General features: G+C 40.7%; 1 protein-coding gene across 3 annotated transcripts in view; it reads right to left on the reverse strand.

Moving 5' to 3' along the window:
* Positions 1-17,948, reverse strand: part of RANBP17 (RAN binding protein 17) — a 161,164-nt gene that overhangs the window by 72,401 nt on the left and 70,815 nt on the right. For all 3 annotated transcript variants that reach the window (XM_075441995.1, XM_075441994.1, XM_075441996.1), the window contains one exon: positions 6,648-6,721. In XM_075441995.1, coding sequence (XP_075298110.1) covers positions 6,648-6,721 — 74 coding nt within the window. The remainder of the gene's footprint in view (positions 1-6,647; positions 6,722-17,948) is intronic.

Here is a 17,948-nt window from a genome sequence, read left to right on the forward strand (position 1 = left end):
TGGAGTAATAATATAAAAGCTAGAAAGTACTTGTGAGTGAACAGAGGCTGAAAAATTTCAATTATAACTGTAGCAATTCCCATTTCTGTTTCTGCCTTATCAGTATCATGCAAGATCAGAGACACATGAAATATAGCATTTTAAGAAACATCTACAAAACATCTGAAGTATCTGAGAAAATTTGTAAACATCTAGAGAGGAATCTCATAATACAAAAAGCAGTTTACCACTATGTAAGGAAGAGAATCCAAGGAATGAAAGAAGAGAAAAATTTACAGCTCTCTGAGACATCATGGCAAGACAGCTCTTAAATCCAAGTGCTATTGTCCTTGCTTCTTTCTCTCCCAAGTGGCTTATAGATTAAAAATACGAACTAAATAAAACAAAGGAACCAATCATCAAAGTTTCAAATGAGTCACAGAAAAGAAGAGCTTCATAAAAAGCTACACCAATGCCAAATTCACCAAAACATCTATGGTAGATGAGCACTGAACACATTTCAAAGGCGAATACAAAAAAAGTGGAAATAAAAAATGGCAGATTATTTCCATTTTTGGTAACAATATCACTACAAAAATAGTGAACTATACACACACACAAAACCAAAAGAGCAACAGTAACACTGATCCATGCTGAAAAGCTATGAGACTTTAAAAAATTTCGATGAAACAGCATTAAGAATCCAGTACACTTTCAAATATTTGATTTTCTTTTGCCTTCAGTAAGAAAACCAGGACAAAACCTTAGCTTCTAAAAGCTGCACCAAAGAAGCTTCCCAGCTTTCCAACCTCCAAACCCTCCAGCTTGCTATGAGACTTTGTCTGTCACCATGACAGCTTATTGACACAGTTCCATCAGCACACCAAACATCTCTTCCCTTAACACAGTGGCTTAAAAGTATTATTTTCAGAGGCTTTGAATTTTTAACCTAAAATCTAAAAGGGGAAGGTAAATAATGTTTGTATACTCCATTTTACAGTTCTCTGGGAAAAGGGTTACCATATCGTCCACAGACGAATCAAAACTCTTTAAATGTATCAAGTCCTTATATTTGGGCAGGGAAAGAATCAAGGCAAAGATATCAATTTCCAGCCTCTTAAACCCATTTAATGACTTTCTCCCACCCTTCTACTGTCCACAATTTCCTGTCGTGTCCTCAGTTGACAATTTGGAGCAAGACCTCCTCAGACACATGGACTGTATCACACTGCTCTTAAAAGTTCTGTGTGGTGCATAGCAAAGGACAACCTATCCTTATGCCAGTAGTAGATAGGAAATGGTACTGCTGGAGCGTAGGAGTGGAACGCCCAGCTTAGACAAGAGAACTGAAACACATTCAGTGAAAGAAAATTTTAGAGCAGGAGACAGAATGAGGGATACAAGACAGACAAGCAAAAGCAAGGCGTAGTCAGCACAGACAAGGGAGTGCTGAAGAGTGAGTATATACTGTACAAAGAGAGAAAATCCATTTGGTCGCACAGATGGGTGGGCACCTTCTCCATTTACCACCATGCCAAGGTGCTCAAATATTGCTTAAAGTCCATCTGTAAGTGCCCAAAGAATTCATCCATTCTCTTTCCAGGAGGCCTTAAACCCCTTCTCTGAAATGTAGTGGGCAGGTACGTTATCACAATAAAGCTGAGGAATCCCAGCAATGCTACACGACCCGCACGCGCATAGGTTACTGTACCTCACACGCACAGGAGTTCTGGTAACATGACAAAGCAGCAGTTGGAAAAGACAAGCTGTGACCAGCCAGCAGAGATGACAACTTCTGCAAGCAGAGATGACAGCTTCTGCAAATCAGCAAGTTTGGGTGTGGGGGATTGTTTGTTCGTGAACCATGTAAATTTGGGAAGAATCCTGGTCTCAAGTTATGGATATTACAAATGTACACGAATTATAAAAATCATAAAGATAAAAAAAAAAATCATACATTTTAAACAAAACCCTCAAAGTTGCTTAAGGTGTCTGCTATCCAACTTCCATTAAAGTGCAAGAAAAATGGGTGTCCAAATCCCCTAAAAAGACTTCGAAAATCTCTTCCTTACGTGGTACTTAAGTTTCAGTAATAACAAAGCTAGCAATTTATTGGCAAGAAAGCTCTGTGCGGTCATGTTTTAATTATTTCTTGTAGATTATCACCATTTACAATGAAAGCTCTCTGTGGCTCAATGACAGTGATTGGATATATACTTTTTATTAGAGCCGGACAAAGGTGAAGAGTTACAAAAATGCACATTCTGCCATGAATAAAAGTGCCAAGTTTTAGTTTGCTACGATTCATGGAGTCACACAAGTATGAGTGTTCAGAAATATATTCAGCCATCCAGACTTTTTATACTTATGTATTACTTAAACATTGCCACACAGAAAATCTCTCTATTTGCATGTATGTATACGTGTATACACCATAATGAAATCCCTACAGCGGTAAAAAAAAAAAAAAAAGAGCAGAAAAAAAACATCCAACAGCAATGTCTGGAAATCCATCTTTCATTCATGTTTCAGTTGTTTTATCATGACCAAAAATACTAAGTATTTGTGCAAATATTTTGTAAATCTACCTAATCACTTGCACATGCATTTGATAATAATTGAAAGGAACCAGAAAAGGCTCACTAAGAATAAATGAAGAAAAGGAAAGGTGCTTGCAGCCAAAATAAAGAGAAGACACTTTTCAGCCAAATGCCCAGGACAGGCTCATGGAGCAGATGGAACTAAAACTGCTCCAGTCCAAGCATTTCCTTGCCTCTTACCTATCTAGGGAAGGACCAAGGCAGGTAGGTCGCTACTGCTCAAAGGGATGACCAGGGGAAGGAGAGGACTACTGCTGGGCTTGGGTACAGCGCCACATTCCTTGCTTTAAGAGTCCTCACCTTGATTTGCTTTCCAGTAGGCCAAGAGGCATAAGAACATGTGATGGGGCTGGTCTGGGGGGAGGTAGGAGCAACAAGGTTACTTGTTAAGGGACTCCATAGAGACGCAGAAATAGCCTGTGCCCTTGACAACCAGTACCTCAGGGCAACAGGCTAAGAAGAAAGTCTAAGGAGACAGGCTGGGACCTTAAATCACAGTCCTTCTCCAGAATCTCGTCATCCACTGCAACCGCAGTAGCTCCTTCAAAATCCCACTGCTCCTTCTTACTTGTCTTCACACTCATGTAACTCCTCCCAGCTTACCCCTCCTTGAACCTATTCTACTGTTGCTGCGATGCTGAACACAGCTGAGAAGAATTAAGATGCCTTCCATACTTGAAAAATTTCTTTTGAGATGAGGTATTTTTTCTGTTGGCCTTTCCCCTTTGACACACGCACCCGTACAAGCTGATGGTCAAAGCAAGCAAAGACAGTGGATGCTAAAAGAACTAACCTCTAACATTTCTGGCAAGACCGCAATGAAAACACAGCCATTAATGGATATTCCGCCTACATAAAATTCCATCCCCTGAGAAATGGCTTAACAGGAACTCACTGAAGGGCACATTCATTAACTTCCAATGAAAAGGTGATAAAAGGTCTAGGATCTGATGTGACAGTAGTACTTTAAACTACAGTCAGAAGGTCTAGAGGACACCTATTACATACATATTCTTCAAAGTACAGAAATCTTATGAGATTTGTCAATTTCATACGGCCTTAATCCACAAACTGAACAGTGGCTACTGCAGCTATGATGCAAGTATTTAAAATTGTTTTCTGTTAATGAAAGAACTCACTGAGTTTGATCACCAGCCCTCCGCTGCAATGAATTCATTCACTAATGAATTCAAAGGAACAGACTAAAGCTACATACAGGAAAGTGAACTACTGAAAACAGAGAGATCTGGAAAAAGACAGCTCAATAGAAAATGTGTTCAAAATCTAAAGAAATTAAAGAAAAATTGCAATCTATCCATCTAAACGTTACTGAGCTCACATCGGACTTCAGGAAACCAGAAACTCCACGTGTCAACCAGTAAGTTATTACAAGAAGAGTTTACATCTCTAACAGCAGAACAAAAAAACCAATTAATATGTCCTGGTAGACTACAACTTGTTTGACTACTATAAATTCAATTGCAATGTTTACTCCTCACACCACGTATAAAGTGCTTCCTGCATGCATCCTTCATCAGATTCTTTAATGGCAAGGTGGAAGAAAATAACCTGACATTGTCTTTGGATCATCCCACAGTGCTAATAGCAGATTACGATAAGGTACTTTCTCCAGCACTTTCTGATTTGAAAGACTGGTTGCCGTTAGCCAGGCAACAATACTCTTTCAAGCATAACTCCTCTATTTCACATCATGCTCAGCACCGACAAGCCAGAAACTCTACAGTCTCAAACACTGTTGTGCAGTTACTATACGAGAAAACCACCACTTTAACAAGAGAGTGCACACTAAAAACTCCCTAGCATTTCCTTTTAACCTAATGTTAAGGAGTAAGATATGACATATTTCACCTACTTCAAGAAAAAAAGGTGTCTGTAGGGTAAGACAGAACAACAGACTAGTGGCCTTCTAAAATAACAGTGCGGCTAAAAATACAGACTACAGCCACAAGAGAAAAAGGTGAATGGTCTCACGGTCAGGTATCCTGCCCACTGCTGTTACAAATGGGCTAAGATTATGCACAGTAACGGAGCACCAGAAATGCTGCCAGACTGGATTGCCCCATCAGACCCTAGTTCTTGGATTACGTATCAGTATGTTACAGTTTCACACCCACATTTTCCAACTGGCATGCTATCCTGGCAAGAAGCTAATTTATTTTAATAGACAAATATGAATGTGTTTATACAGCAGTTTCACAGCTAACTCTTACAGCTACTGACTGAATTGTCCATTTCAAGCTGTAACATCTATTCTGTAAAATGAAACTGATCTTCAATCTAATCAGTGAACAATTCATGTTTTTAGGAAAATGCAGTAAGCCACAAGAGAAGATAAAAATATAGTGTAATCTAAAAAGCAACACTGATTTTTGCTTTTTACATACCTACTTTTCTTTCAAAATCTTCCATGTAACATTAAGACTCTAAACACGTTTTTTCTTAATTTACAGTACTTGTGCAAATAGAGCCCTTTCCAATCTAAACACATGTAGTACTTATCATACAACTTGTTAAATGATACACTAGTATTTCCTCAACTGCCAAAGCCAACAGATTTCATCTCAACGGCAGCAACAAGTGGAAAAAAGAGAAGCAAACTGATGCATCTCGTCTCCAAACAACAGCCCTCTTCCCCTCTTTTTTCCCCCTCAGTCATTCAAGTTTCACTGTCATTTGAAACAACAAAGGGAAGCCTAGTGCCATGCAGAAACCATGCAGTCAGCATCCATCAATATTTTTCCATTCATCACCCTCCATTTACCTGTCTTCAAACCATACTCGAGACTGACAGCAAGGTTTGATGGGTACTACTGTTATCCTAAGGTAAGATATTAACACTCAGCTTCTGGTTTCGAGGAAGCAAAGCATTTATGCCTTGTTTTCCACAGAAAAGTTAAGTCATATCAGAAAATGACCTTGTCTTAATTGCTACTATTTCTCAAGGCTGGTAGTCATGGTAGCAAGAGACAAACCATGTTTAATACTGTCCGAACAGGTCACGGCTAACCTGGCAACATCAGTCGAGATGTTTCTCTAGTAGGTCAAAGTCTACCGAAAGTTATTTAAAGGTCTTGTAAGTCAGAATTAGAAGACATGAAGTAATTGACAGGATGCAGCATCTTCCTCACCGTAGCATAAAGAGGTGAGGTACTTGTTTCTCTTTATCCAGGCACACAGAGAACTCATTGTCTCCCGGGCACTCCCAGATTTTTTTAGTGGATGTTCACGATTTTTCAGAGGGACCATTTCATTTTGCTTCAAGAGCAAAAACGATTTTAGATGAAACTCTTTCTGAGTCAGGAGAAACTATCAAATCTCATGAAGGACATAAGTAATAAAAGACAAAATCCTGGTAATTTTGCTGACACCCAAGGAAAGTGGCTGCAGCGAAAGCAAGAGAAAACGGTAGCTTCTCCAGAGTCATTTCCTAGCATTATTCTTAAGAGAAAGTATTGCAACGCTTATCTGCCAAATGCTGGAGACGAGAAGACAGCTGACAATAAAGTCCCTTGTCTCCTTCAGTATGAGGCCTTAAAATCCTCCTCTGGGAATCTGTATTTTTGAGAGAGCAAGTTTTGCCAGATCTTGCCAAACCAGCAATCCAAGAGAGCCTCCCTAAATCAAAGAAAGATGAGCTTAACTTGGTCAGTTCCCCACTGTAAATTGCCGTGAAGCTTTACAGGCAATTCCACTGACATCTGAGGGTGCCAGGAATGAGGAGTGGGGAAGGGTGGGGACTGCTTATGCCAGGTTGTCACTGAACAAGACTCTATGAAATCTCAGCTCTATCCTCTGATAAGCCATTTCCAGAGGTGATGCAGGCACTGTGGAGGACATACCTAGCTGTAAGTGTTTATTTAGGGGCTTGCAGTACCTTCAGAAAATAAGATATGGGTGATGGTTATCCTTTACTTCAAATACTTAAAATTTACAGAAGACACTTTCCTAGCAAAAAGCAAACTTAATGACAAAACAAAATTCATATTTTACGCAAACATTAAAGACAAAACAAAACACGTAAAGACTGGAACCCAAGCACCAACTCACATTTTTGTCATAAATGTTTCCAGAACTTGGTTGTCATCTGTTATTCCTAGGACTTCTGACATTCGGGAATACACCTGGAAATAAACATTTCAACAGTAATGAAATACAGACTCTTACAAGTACCAACATTTTCACTTAGTTTAACACCTTCCCTACTTTGATTTTGCATGAGAAAAGTACAGGCACAAATGCCTGTCCCTCCAAACTAGCTGAAGCATTTGTAAGAGAAGGCTTATGGTCCAATGGTGTTCTGTGAATGTGGGACTGATAGGCTTTTACTCACCCTTGCATACATTTCTTCCCACAAAGGAGATGGAAGTTTTCCACATTTCACAGAACAATACAGTCCCTTCTCAGAAAACCCTATTTTATTATAAAAAACTGCAAAGAGACAGGGAAAACATTCTTCTGTTGGTCTCTGTCCTCAGTGGGATGTGATTCCACACTGCTGTTTAGCTTGCCTTGACAAGTTGGTGCACTGTCACTCATAAAACCTGGTCAATCAGGTACTTTTCAGATATTCGGTTTTGTGTTCTCGAAGGGAGGACACAGGCTGTGGCAGCCAAGGAACCTGCAGCCGTATGCCCTTCCCCGTGATTTCAGACCCAAGGCTCACATTACCAGCCAAGCCTTCCCAGCACCTCCCCGTCACACCAAACCGCCGTCGTGAGGCAGCAACAAACACACAGCACACATCAAGTATGTTTTTTCCTTACTGTGTGATCTTCATAAAAGGTTTAGTAGCCTAACGTTTAGTCTGGAGAACAACATTTAGCTGGGTTAACTCCAGCAACGGAAGGGAGACACGCACTGCAGAATTTCTTTACGACGCTCTGCCAGCAGACTTCCCTCCGAGCTCAGGCCACTCTGCTGTTTGCTCACGACGGGCTGAGGGCCGATCCAGCACTCACGGCCTTTGGTTTCAGGGACACCAAATCGAGCGCTCCCCGCTACCCTCCCGTGGGCAGGCAGGCCCGGCCTGGCCCAGCCCCGAGGCCCGGCCCAGCCCCGAGGCGCGGCCCAGCCCCGAGGCGCGGCCCGGGGCGGGCGGCGGCCGCCACCCAGCGCGAGAGCCTGGCGCCACCTAGCCGCCAGCCGCGCGCGCTGACAGCCCGCGTCCCGCCGAAACCGGCGGCCCTCGGGCCGGCCTGGGGCCTGGGGGGCCTGGGGCAGAGGCGGGCGGCAGGCAGCGGTGAGGCCGCCAGCAACGGAGACCGCGACAGACGTGTCCCGAAGGCTCCCGTTTGAAATGGGGGCCTGTGGAGGCTGGTAGCCCTCAGCAGAGCTCGCACCCCCATCACGGGTAACCTCAGTTGCGAGCCGACTGACCCGTCGGTAATGGCGTAAATCAGCTTGTAAGCCAAGCCAGTGTGGAAGTTAGCGTGTAAACCTTTTAGAATTGTATCAGTGTAACTTACTGTGACGAAATCAGTAGTGAAGGGACAATCAAAATGTGAAATATTGTAATATGCAGCACAGTCCTTCAAACGCTGCAAAATACTATGCTCACACTTTAAATGGGAAGTCATAATTTACAGTAATTAAATATAGCTACAATAATATATTTGAGTATAAAAATAATATATTCTGATTGTTTAAAAAAGTCTCTGTAAACAGGGCACTGCTGAGATGCTGCAGTAGCAGGGCTGGACACCCCCCCCCCCCCCCCCCCCCCCCGGCCCTGTTGTCAAACTGGGCCCTCCCCAGTTTAACCAACACACCGCCAAAACGGCAGTCAGCGCTGACAAAGAGCAGTGCTTTAATCCACAATTATCCTTGTAACTCTTACTACTCCTTTTATCATCCATTAGCTTTGATTCCCATTATCCCATCAAGAACTGTGTCAACGCTTTTGTCCCTGGGGATTTCCCACAACTACCAGGATCTGACAGCCAGGCTTGAGTGCTAAGCAGGATCATTACCTCTTAAATCCACTTATCTGATCCACTGAATAGTAAATTGAAAAGCTCATTAACAGCAACAATCTGATTTGTTTTCACATGTGACAGGGTCATTCCAAGTCAGCGTGAATACAGTGCTTGCAATAAAAACTACCACCCATTCCGTAATGTGACAAATTGTAAGCTAAAATAAATGTGATATTTTAAACACCTTCTTTAGAATCATCTTCAAAACCAGCATGTGCTCCTAACATGTAAAAACAGGAAAGCAAAGAACCCCCAACCACCACAATGAAGTGCCCGTAGACTTTTAAGCACTATGAAAAATTAATGCTAAAGCATTTTGGACGTACAATAACCAAACACGCTTCAACAGCAGGGACCGTGTTACGTATTCCAAAGGCAGAGGAAAACCCGCCACTGAGCACAGTCGTGGCAGGGTGTGGGTCACGCGTGGCAGTGACCTCATTTCCACTTGGTTCTGTCACAGCAGCCCACGGCCCCGGGACCCCCCCGCTGTTGTCATCCCCCCCTTTACACAACCATTCCCAAATCCTTACGGCTGCAGGATTTGTACCTTCTGAAACAAAGCCTGCATCATCACACAGCACGACGCGATCACGCCATGACAGCGCCAAAAACGCAAGCTTCTCCACAGTAACATGTCCCATCACCACCATCTCACTCTTACAACAGTTCTGAATGTAAGCAAAGGTTTTTTTTCTTAGTAACAACAGGGTACAATGTTCGATGAGCTTCACAGGCACCAGGACAACTCCAGGTCCTCAAAGCAAGCTGGGGCTGATACCACCACCGCACCCAACACCCACGTGGCATTGCCGTGGTCAAAGGTGACAGCAACAGTCATGGCAGTGAAGAAGAGACCAGCAAAACACCTTCAGTTACACTCAATAACAATTCCAAACATACTAAAGCAAGTGTCAAGATAAGGGATCCAGAGATCCTTCTTTTTGTCCTGTTTGTACCACCAAAACCACCTTGGTGGAATCGGGACATTAAAGAAAGCCAGCAGGTTCACAAGCTCTGGTGCCAGGGAATTTTTTTTATGACCTAGCAGATTTACCAGTGGTTCAAATTACATAACTGTGTACTTCCCAACTACCTGAACGGCACCTGCTGTGTTTCAAAAGGACGAGAAAATCAAATTGTGAAAGCGATGTTTTAGAAAGTAAACCAGTTGTATGTAAATACAGTCCAAGAAAACAGAGAAATAGCACAGTAATCACACTAAAACTTTACTTCCCTGACTTCTCTACTCTTTGGCCTTAGGTATGTTTAACTTTGCTTTGTCTTTTGAGGTCTTCTCTTTTTGGTACTATCATTATAACTCTGAAGAAGCTAATTATGTCAATTCTTAAATGTGAAGCAGATTACAGAACTGGGAAGCTCAGAATATGAGTTCCTAAAGGTTGTATGGCTATATAATGACAGTCACAGAAATTCAATAACAGCACTGTATGGAATGTACTCAAACGCACCCCATGAAACAAATTAAAACAGAGCAATGAATCTCTCACACTGTGCAAATAAGAAAGCACAAGAAAATTTTGGTTTCTATATGTTTCATAAGGGCTATTATAATGAATTAAGATTTTGGATAATGAATCTTCAGAAAATTACAGTAAAGTTATTACCCGTAGGCACAGCATAAATGCCTGAGATATTATAACTTCCTTGAAGCTCTCCAGGCCTTGCTGCAGAGAATTATCACTGCAACATTAAAGTATTTTGTCACGAGCACTGAGGGCACAACCAGACCTTAACCACGTTCACCCCAACCTGAGAGCAGCTGAGTGGGGACAGCTGCTGCGAGCCAGCGCGGAGGAGCTGGGCTGGAGGAGAGCATCTCCTGCCCGACCGCCCGCCGGGAATTCACGACAGGCAAATTCACGACAGGCAAATTCCTCAAGCTGCCAGCGCACCTCTGGCTAACACCCCTGTGCGTTGCCCACGAAAACGCCACTCTAATAATGAGTTTCTTTCTTGGTGTTGAGTGCCATAGCACTTTTCATAATTTCCACTGCTTTTTAAATCAAAATCAGATATTTTGAATTTTCAGCACTTAAAAGCTCCATTACAAAACGCAGCAGAAATCCAAGCTACCAAATTCCACAGACAACTTCTGAAAATCTGAAGTGCATCCCCTAATCAGTATATCAGGGTGCCAGATCATTCACCTTTACCTCCTGACCAAATGAAGGGCTTAAAAAGCCTTGGCTTTTCTATCCTCTCAGTAACAGAGGAAAACCTTGGTCACTCATAAGCCCTCCATTCCTGACCAGCTGTCTTAAAAAGGTGAGATCTCAAAACACCCTTAACCCAGAGTCTACACCAATGGGCTAACCTGTTGTTTTATAGTTAGCTCCCAAAATGAAAAAATGCCCAACCAGGCCATAAGAAATTGCCTCAGTTAGTTTTAGACAGGATCTCTGAAGTTCAAGTTGGACTTTGTGCTACATAAAAAGTAGATTACTCTCCAATTCGCTGCTACATGCGTTTGTAAGCAACCACAGGAACTACACCAATTATATAAATTATATGCTCTCTACTGTCTTACCTATAAACCTAGCTTAATTAAAATACTGGACAAAGTTACCCTCAATTGAAAGAGACCTACTATAAAATAACATCTAAAAAACAGGGTACTGTTATTACCACAGATTGTTATTACAACCAAGTGTAATTTTGTAGGGGAAAGGGTAAATCTGCTGTGTGGCTCGGAATCATTGTAACGGAAGTTATTTCCTTCATAGTCCATTGAAACACTCTGTCATCACAAGTTAAGGGAAGAAGAGGCATTAACAGTTTCAGCGAAGGCTGTTTTCCAGGTCCCTTCCTCTTCCCCGGTCCCTTCCCAGTCAGCTCAACGGAGCAAGAGAATTCACAGCAATCCGGGGTGCCGGAGGGATTAACTCCCTGCCTCCTGCTCCACAGAGTGCCCATATGATGCCAGCAATAAACCTTTTCTTAAATGGAAACGGATCTCTGTTTCAATGACTTTCTCTCAGCTTTTATTTACTTCTTTATTTCTTCATTTCTGAATTCCTGTTTTCTGAAAATCTTGAAGGAAAGATTTATAATTCTGGTGAACTTACTATGGAAGACCTACTATGAACTAACTGCTGTTATTACTGGTGCAGCATGAGAGGCATTCTCTGGGAAAAAAAGAAAAAGAAATTGGTTTATCTGCTACATCTTCAGTTTGCCAATTGTTAAAAAGGTGCTTAGCTTTAAAAGTCTTGTTTAGACTTTCATTTTTGTAAAGCACCGTTAGAGATTTTTTAATTCCACTGCCTCTTTTGTTCCCCTCCAGGGCTTCAAGTACAAATATTATAGTGAAAACTGAGAAATACTATTAACAGCTATTACTTTTTGAACATCATCCTGAAGATTTTTAGTTTTCGAAGCACAGTTTTGGGCTGCTCTTTCCATCAGAGCTACACACTGCACTGCAGAGATTCAAGCCACATATGCAGTCAGGTACTTGCTTAACAAGAAGCCAAACCGCTACTTTTACATCCTCTGATGACTGAAATGAACCAATATTGTACAGATTACAAGAGCAGATTTGTGCCAGTTGGAAAAGTCCAAAAGATAAAGTATTATAGGTACTTTAGTAGCAGTAATTGACACTCTTACTTGCCCCTGTAACTATCAAAAGTGTCCAGCTCAATTTTATTCAGTTGCTTAACTGTATTTAAACAAGCGGCCCACTCAGCATGCTTATATGCAATAAACCTCAATGCTAAAGCATCAAGAGTAGTTTGGCACTTAAAAAGAAGTAATAAAAATCATAGCTACTTACTATAGTTCTAAAATTGCTGTATCAAAAACTATTTCATTGTACTAACGTAGCTGCAGGTGTTCCGCATCTCTCAGGATCAAGCCTTAAGCACACAAAATTTAGTGATCTCGCATATTTTAAGCAGGTTTTGCACTGGGCTTGTACATGAGCGTGCTTTTGCACATTTATCCCACGGCATAAGGAGACGTGTTACAGCCACCACAGCCAATACTAGCAATTTGAACAACCCTCTTTGGCAAGCCAGAAATAAGATAATTGTTCAACATAGGCTGGCTCTTCTGAAATACTGGAAGCATTGCCTGTAATTATAGACATCTGTCATTGCTAGCCACTCAGTAGTAACCCTGACATCAATATACAACTATAACACTAAACTGCCTGCAGGCACAGCAATGGAAGCCAGATACGAGAGGCGGGCAATCATCTGCCTCATCCAAACTATCTGTCAAAGGTTCCTAACCACAAATAGCTCTTACGTTTTGTATCCTTAGGATAATATGTTGATTTATTTTAGATCCTCTAATATTTACAGTCTAGGCAATCTACTAAAATAAAGAAACAGACCTTATGGCTAATGGAGGCAGTTACTGCTCAAAATCATCACGGAAGGTCATAGCTCACCACGCCGATGTTAAACACTGATGGCTGCTTTGGACACGCACCTGTGTACAAACGTTCCCTCCTTCAAATTCATACACGCTCATTTCCAGCTACAAGGTACAGCGACTGCTATTCTCTCATCAGCCAACCAACCCAAAGAAATATTTACATTTTTAACCCCAAGAATATCTGTGCAAAAACGTGCACATGGTAAGCTCCAGTATCCTGGAGTTCACCGTGTCAGTACAGAAAAGAGAAGCGCTCTGCAGCATGATCTTCAACATACAATTTTGAAAAAGGAATTGCATTAGTGATACAAAGCATGGTTATGGATTAAATACGTCACTAGTTCTTAGCAGGCAGCTGGCGTACACCCTTGACCACGGAATAAAGTTTCTTGAAATTTATGGATAAGCATGGATAATTCCTTTTTAATTCTAAGGCGAAAATGTTGTCGAAACCCTCAGTCTCTACGTTTTCATCTTCATTTGAAAATCAATCTCAGAAAGGGGCAAAAAAGATTGTAGGTTTAAACTAATTAGGAATTAACACCCTTACAATTATCATAATTTGTTATTAACAAAACTGAGATTTCTTAGTACGATTCACAACAGCCTCTGCTGAAGAGAAACTATTAATTACTAGACAGACAGTTAGCTTACAAGTGAGCTGCATTTTAAAAACCTCCTTTAAAATACAATTGCTAAATGCCTTACAGTGCTGTAATGTGAGACAGGTTCAAATCTTATTACTTCACTGAAATTAAAACCTAAGTTTTAATACTGTTCAAGTCGAACAATGATTCCACACTTTATTGCTTTTGAAATCCCTTGATGATCATAGGAAAAAATGCCCTCGAGAAAAAGAGACTCTGTTTTCGATAAACAGAAAATACAGTTTGCACTCTTAGCCTCTTTGTCATCACAAAAAAAGGATTTAATGCCAATTCTTTAAAAAAAGACTTTTTTCACAAAATGTGCACCTTGTGTGCCATTTGTAAAATCAGCTCACTTTCTTTTATTTATTACTGCAGCGCGGCAAGGCAATAAAGCAGCTACTGATAGCTAATAAATTACATGCCTTTTAAAACAATTCTCCAGCTACAAAAACTTGTAACTACAAAGGCTTACATTTACATGGTACATCGTGTGAAATGTCTGTATTTATGTTCTACTTAACCACTTAAATAAAATCTGACCCTTTATTTAACAGCCAAGCATGAAACAGGGGCTACATGTGAGATTAAACAAAGGGTAACTTTTTGAGGCTTTTCTACAGATTTACATAATTAAACATAAAATGTAAAAAAAATTTGCCTCAGCAGTTCAGGTGCAAAGTATTTTTAAAATAAAACACATTTTAAAATATGCCCTTTAAGCTACCTTCAGGAAAAAAGTGATCACCAATTTCTCTTATCGTATGATGACAACAATTTACTCCCGAATCTAGAAATTACATAAGGTTTTCAATAATAATTGCAACATATTACTGTAATACAAAACAGTAATTATCCATCAGATACTACGAAAGCCAGGTTTTGTCTTTTTAATTAAATGTCAGAGCTTTGGGAAAGCATTTTTTGGTTAGAACAAAAAAACCTTGCAGTCTTATTTCATCATGTATCTCTCCAAGAAATGTTTTAAATCTATACATATCTATTAAACTCATTGAACTGCTCTTAAAATATTTTCTCTCCATGGCTGGCCCAGCAATCACAGCTAGTCACCACAGAATGCAGAGGGGCATTGTCTCTCACTTTTGTACTGCATTATTTTTAGGCTGATGTGCTAAACTATTTTCATACATTTGTTCCTTACAATTTGATTGCCTCATAAATCATTAAACTAAGCATTACATTCTTTTTCATTGTCTCTGTACTATCATGCATCTAAATTTGAGATGTGTAGTTCTAATATTAATTTCCTCCACTCACTGTTATTTTTATAGCATCTGTGTGGCTTTGGTTTTGCTTTGCTCACACAACTTTTCCTCGTTGCTGTAGTCCCAAAATGGCAGTTCTTTAATTGAGCATGAAAAGAAACCTTAACTCCCTACTAATAAATAAAAACATTTAAAATACTGCTATCCAATTTTAAAATAACAACCCATGACGTGCTCGCAGAGACGCTGCGTGATTCTGAATTCACCACCAAGCACACCACCACCATGACTATCAATCACCCGGAATGGAGATGCTGTGGGGCAGATCTTTCAGTCTGACTGAGCATTGCTTGATGCAAAATGAGACGGGTAATAGTTTTCAGACACTTTTCTACTCCCTGAATCCTAGGGCCACCTTTCCCTATGGTAACCAAAGGTTTGCTTTGCTAATATGTGTTTTCTTGTATTTTGCACGTCATCAGCACTTACAAAAAAATCAAGACAAAGACACTCATTGTCTAAAGCAGACAAAAAGGAGTTTTAACAAACCAAGCAGCCAGGACAACAAGCCATGCAAACCCCATGGTTTCCTAATTTAGGTTAGTATGTTTACTTGTGGGGATGAAATACAGGTGCAATTTTAAGATGGTAGAGAATAAAGAGTGAATGGAGCCTGGTGTGTCTTCTACCAGGAGAGCGTCCTTTGCCTAACGGGATACGTAGAAAGCACTGCAAAGAGTGGAGAGAATTTCACAGGACTCTTACAAACAACAGTTTGGTTCAACAGCAGTTACAGATATATTTAAATACAAAAATAAATGGTGATAGTCAGACACTGAAAATTCAACAACTCCTAATTTCACCCAAGAATTTAAGCTAAAACACAGGACACTGAAAAAAAAGCAAGAACTTAGGAGAAAGGTGCGACATGGTCTGACCTATGAACACAGAAACTACTTGAGAGGTGTATTTTGAAGATAAAGTTATCAATATCACGTTTTTGTTGAAATTAAGCAACTATAATGTAGTCAAAATTTGACAGAGCATACTGTAAGTTCAGGAATTCCAAACACAAATATACTGAACAGATAACGCAGAAATAGATCCAATTCTGGACCACCAGCAGGGATCAGATTTATGGTTACAGGAGTATTTATTGAAAAGCTTCCAAAACTAATAAAAAATAATGAAACTGATCAATCAAAACGGGTCAAGAATCTTGATCAATAATTATTCTCAGTAACAGAAGAAGTCTCAGACTTCAGCTTCTGATGTTAAAGTCTTCTGAAGAAAAGGGTGACACCCTGAAGTCGTGCACAGAAGAACAGACAGCCTGAACTGTCTTGGCTCTGGCTGGAGAAACACTGGCTATCATGCCGGCTGAGAGGGAGAAATACAGAAATACAGAAAAAAAGGCCGTCTCATCCAGCATTTGAATTAGTCCCAGCAGAGCGAACATGGGCAGGAACAGCGTGGTTCACGTCACAGAGTGCGGGAGCAACGCCAGCCGACCCTCGCCAGCAGCACCCGCGCAGCCAGTGCCGCACACGCGCGTCCAGGGGCCCGCACGGCCACATCACCCTCCTCCCGCACGCAGGCCGTCACGCCACGCCATCTCATACAGCATGACTGACAGCAATGGCCTTTCGTAATATACAGACCGGTATTTCAGTTTGTTTTGCTGACCTCTTAAGCAAACAAGATAATCAAATCTCTGCAAACATGCTAGATAACAGCACCCTGTCAGACACGACTACTCTCGCAGTCAAAGAATCTGCAGCCCTTCGGAAGCCAAGCGATCTGGTAAGGCGTACTACCAGGTGCTGACTCATGCTTATCTCAAAGGGTATTGCAACACAAAATTTTTAGCTCCAATGACACATATATTTACATGATTACATAAAAATCTAAGTAATATTCTGAATGTTATTGCTATTCAGCAGACTAGGATACAATCGGTTATTAAAGAACATGCGTAAACTAGACTGTACTTGTACTGTTCAGAGCTCATTCAAAGATGCTCTGTTACATTAACGCTACTTAAATCATCCATTCCTGCGCGCACTCTTACAAAATCTAAAATAGTATGATTTTAAATCAACTTACATACAAAAGTTTCTACGTATCTTGCAGTAAGCCACATTATTGTGTAGACAATATCCATACAAATCATTTAATACTTAAATTGATATAAAAACCCTGCTTCAGAAAGAAAACTTTTGTTCCCAGAAGACTTCTTTCTTAATAGAGCTACATGCCTCAAGAAACAACTCGTCAGTAGTGAGAATGCTCTGGAGAAATAATATGGAACCTTCCTCATGGCCTTCCTAACTGCAGCTCTTGATCCAAATTGATGCCAACTAGCAACTCGCCCAACAAAGGAGATACAGATGAAACCTATGTGGAACAGATCACTGAAATACTGGCAGGTTTTCTTCCTCCTTGCTTCAGAAGAATGGCAAGTGGCAGGAGGCAAACAACTGTTCGCATATCTATTGATGCTTAACAGAAGTGCATTTAAGTCTGAGAAGAGCACTTTAAAAACACAGTCTTGTATGTGAAACAGATCTATGCCAGAACAACATTACTAACAGTTTTGGATTACTCTACAAACAAACAAACAAAAGCAAACATCAGAAAGGGCTCTGAATAGTCCAATAAAAATAATTTTGGGAGGATGTGCGTACCTAATGAAATACAAAGTACAGCCCAAATGCTGTATGCTCTGCAGATTTGATTTCAGGATATGGAAAATGCTTACACACAAGATAACAGTCACCACTGACCCAGCCCTTGCGCTGCTGGGCTGAGACAGCTGCATCATTGCTCTTTCACTGGTCAGGTGCATGAAGATGAACTGGTTGTTCTGCCTTCTACTAATGCAATCAAGTATGAAAATCACATGCTGGTACACAAGATATTGACCAAGTCTAACACAAACCTGAACTAGACACTCTGGAGAAAAACATTTATTTGCATTTTTAACTGAAATAAATGTTTGCATAAGGGGAAAAAAAAAACCCAGACCCTTCCTAGTTCAGGCACTCCACATACAAACCCAAGCTACACTGCTTTAGGTATTAACGCTGTCAG

Source organism: Opisthocomus hoazin, chromosome 23 (genome assembly GCF_030867145.1).
Source record: "Opisthocomus hoazin isolate bOpiHoa1 chromosome 23, bOpiHoa1.hap1, whole genome shotgun sequence".
In the NCBI taxonomy this organism is placed as follows: Eukaryota; Metazoa; Chordata; class Aves; order Opisthocomiformes; family Opisthocomidae; genus Opisthocomus; species Opisthocomus hoazin.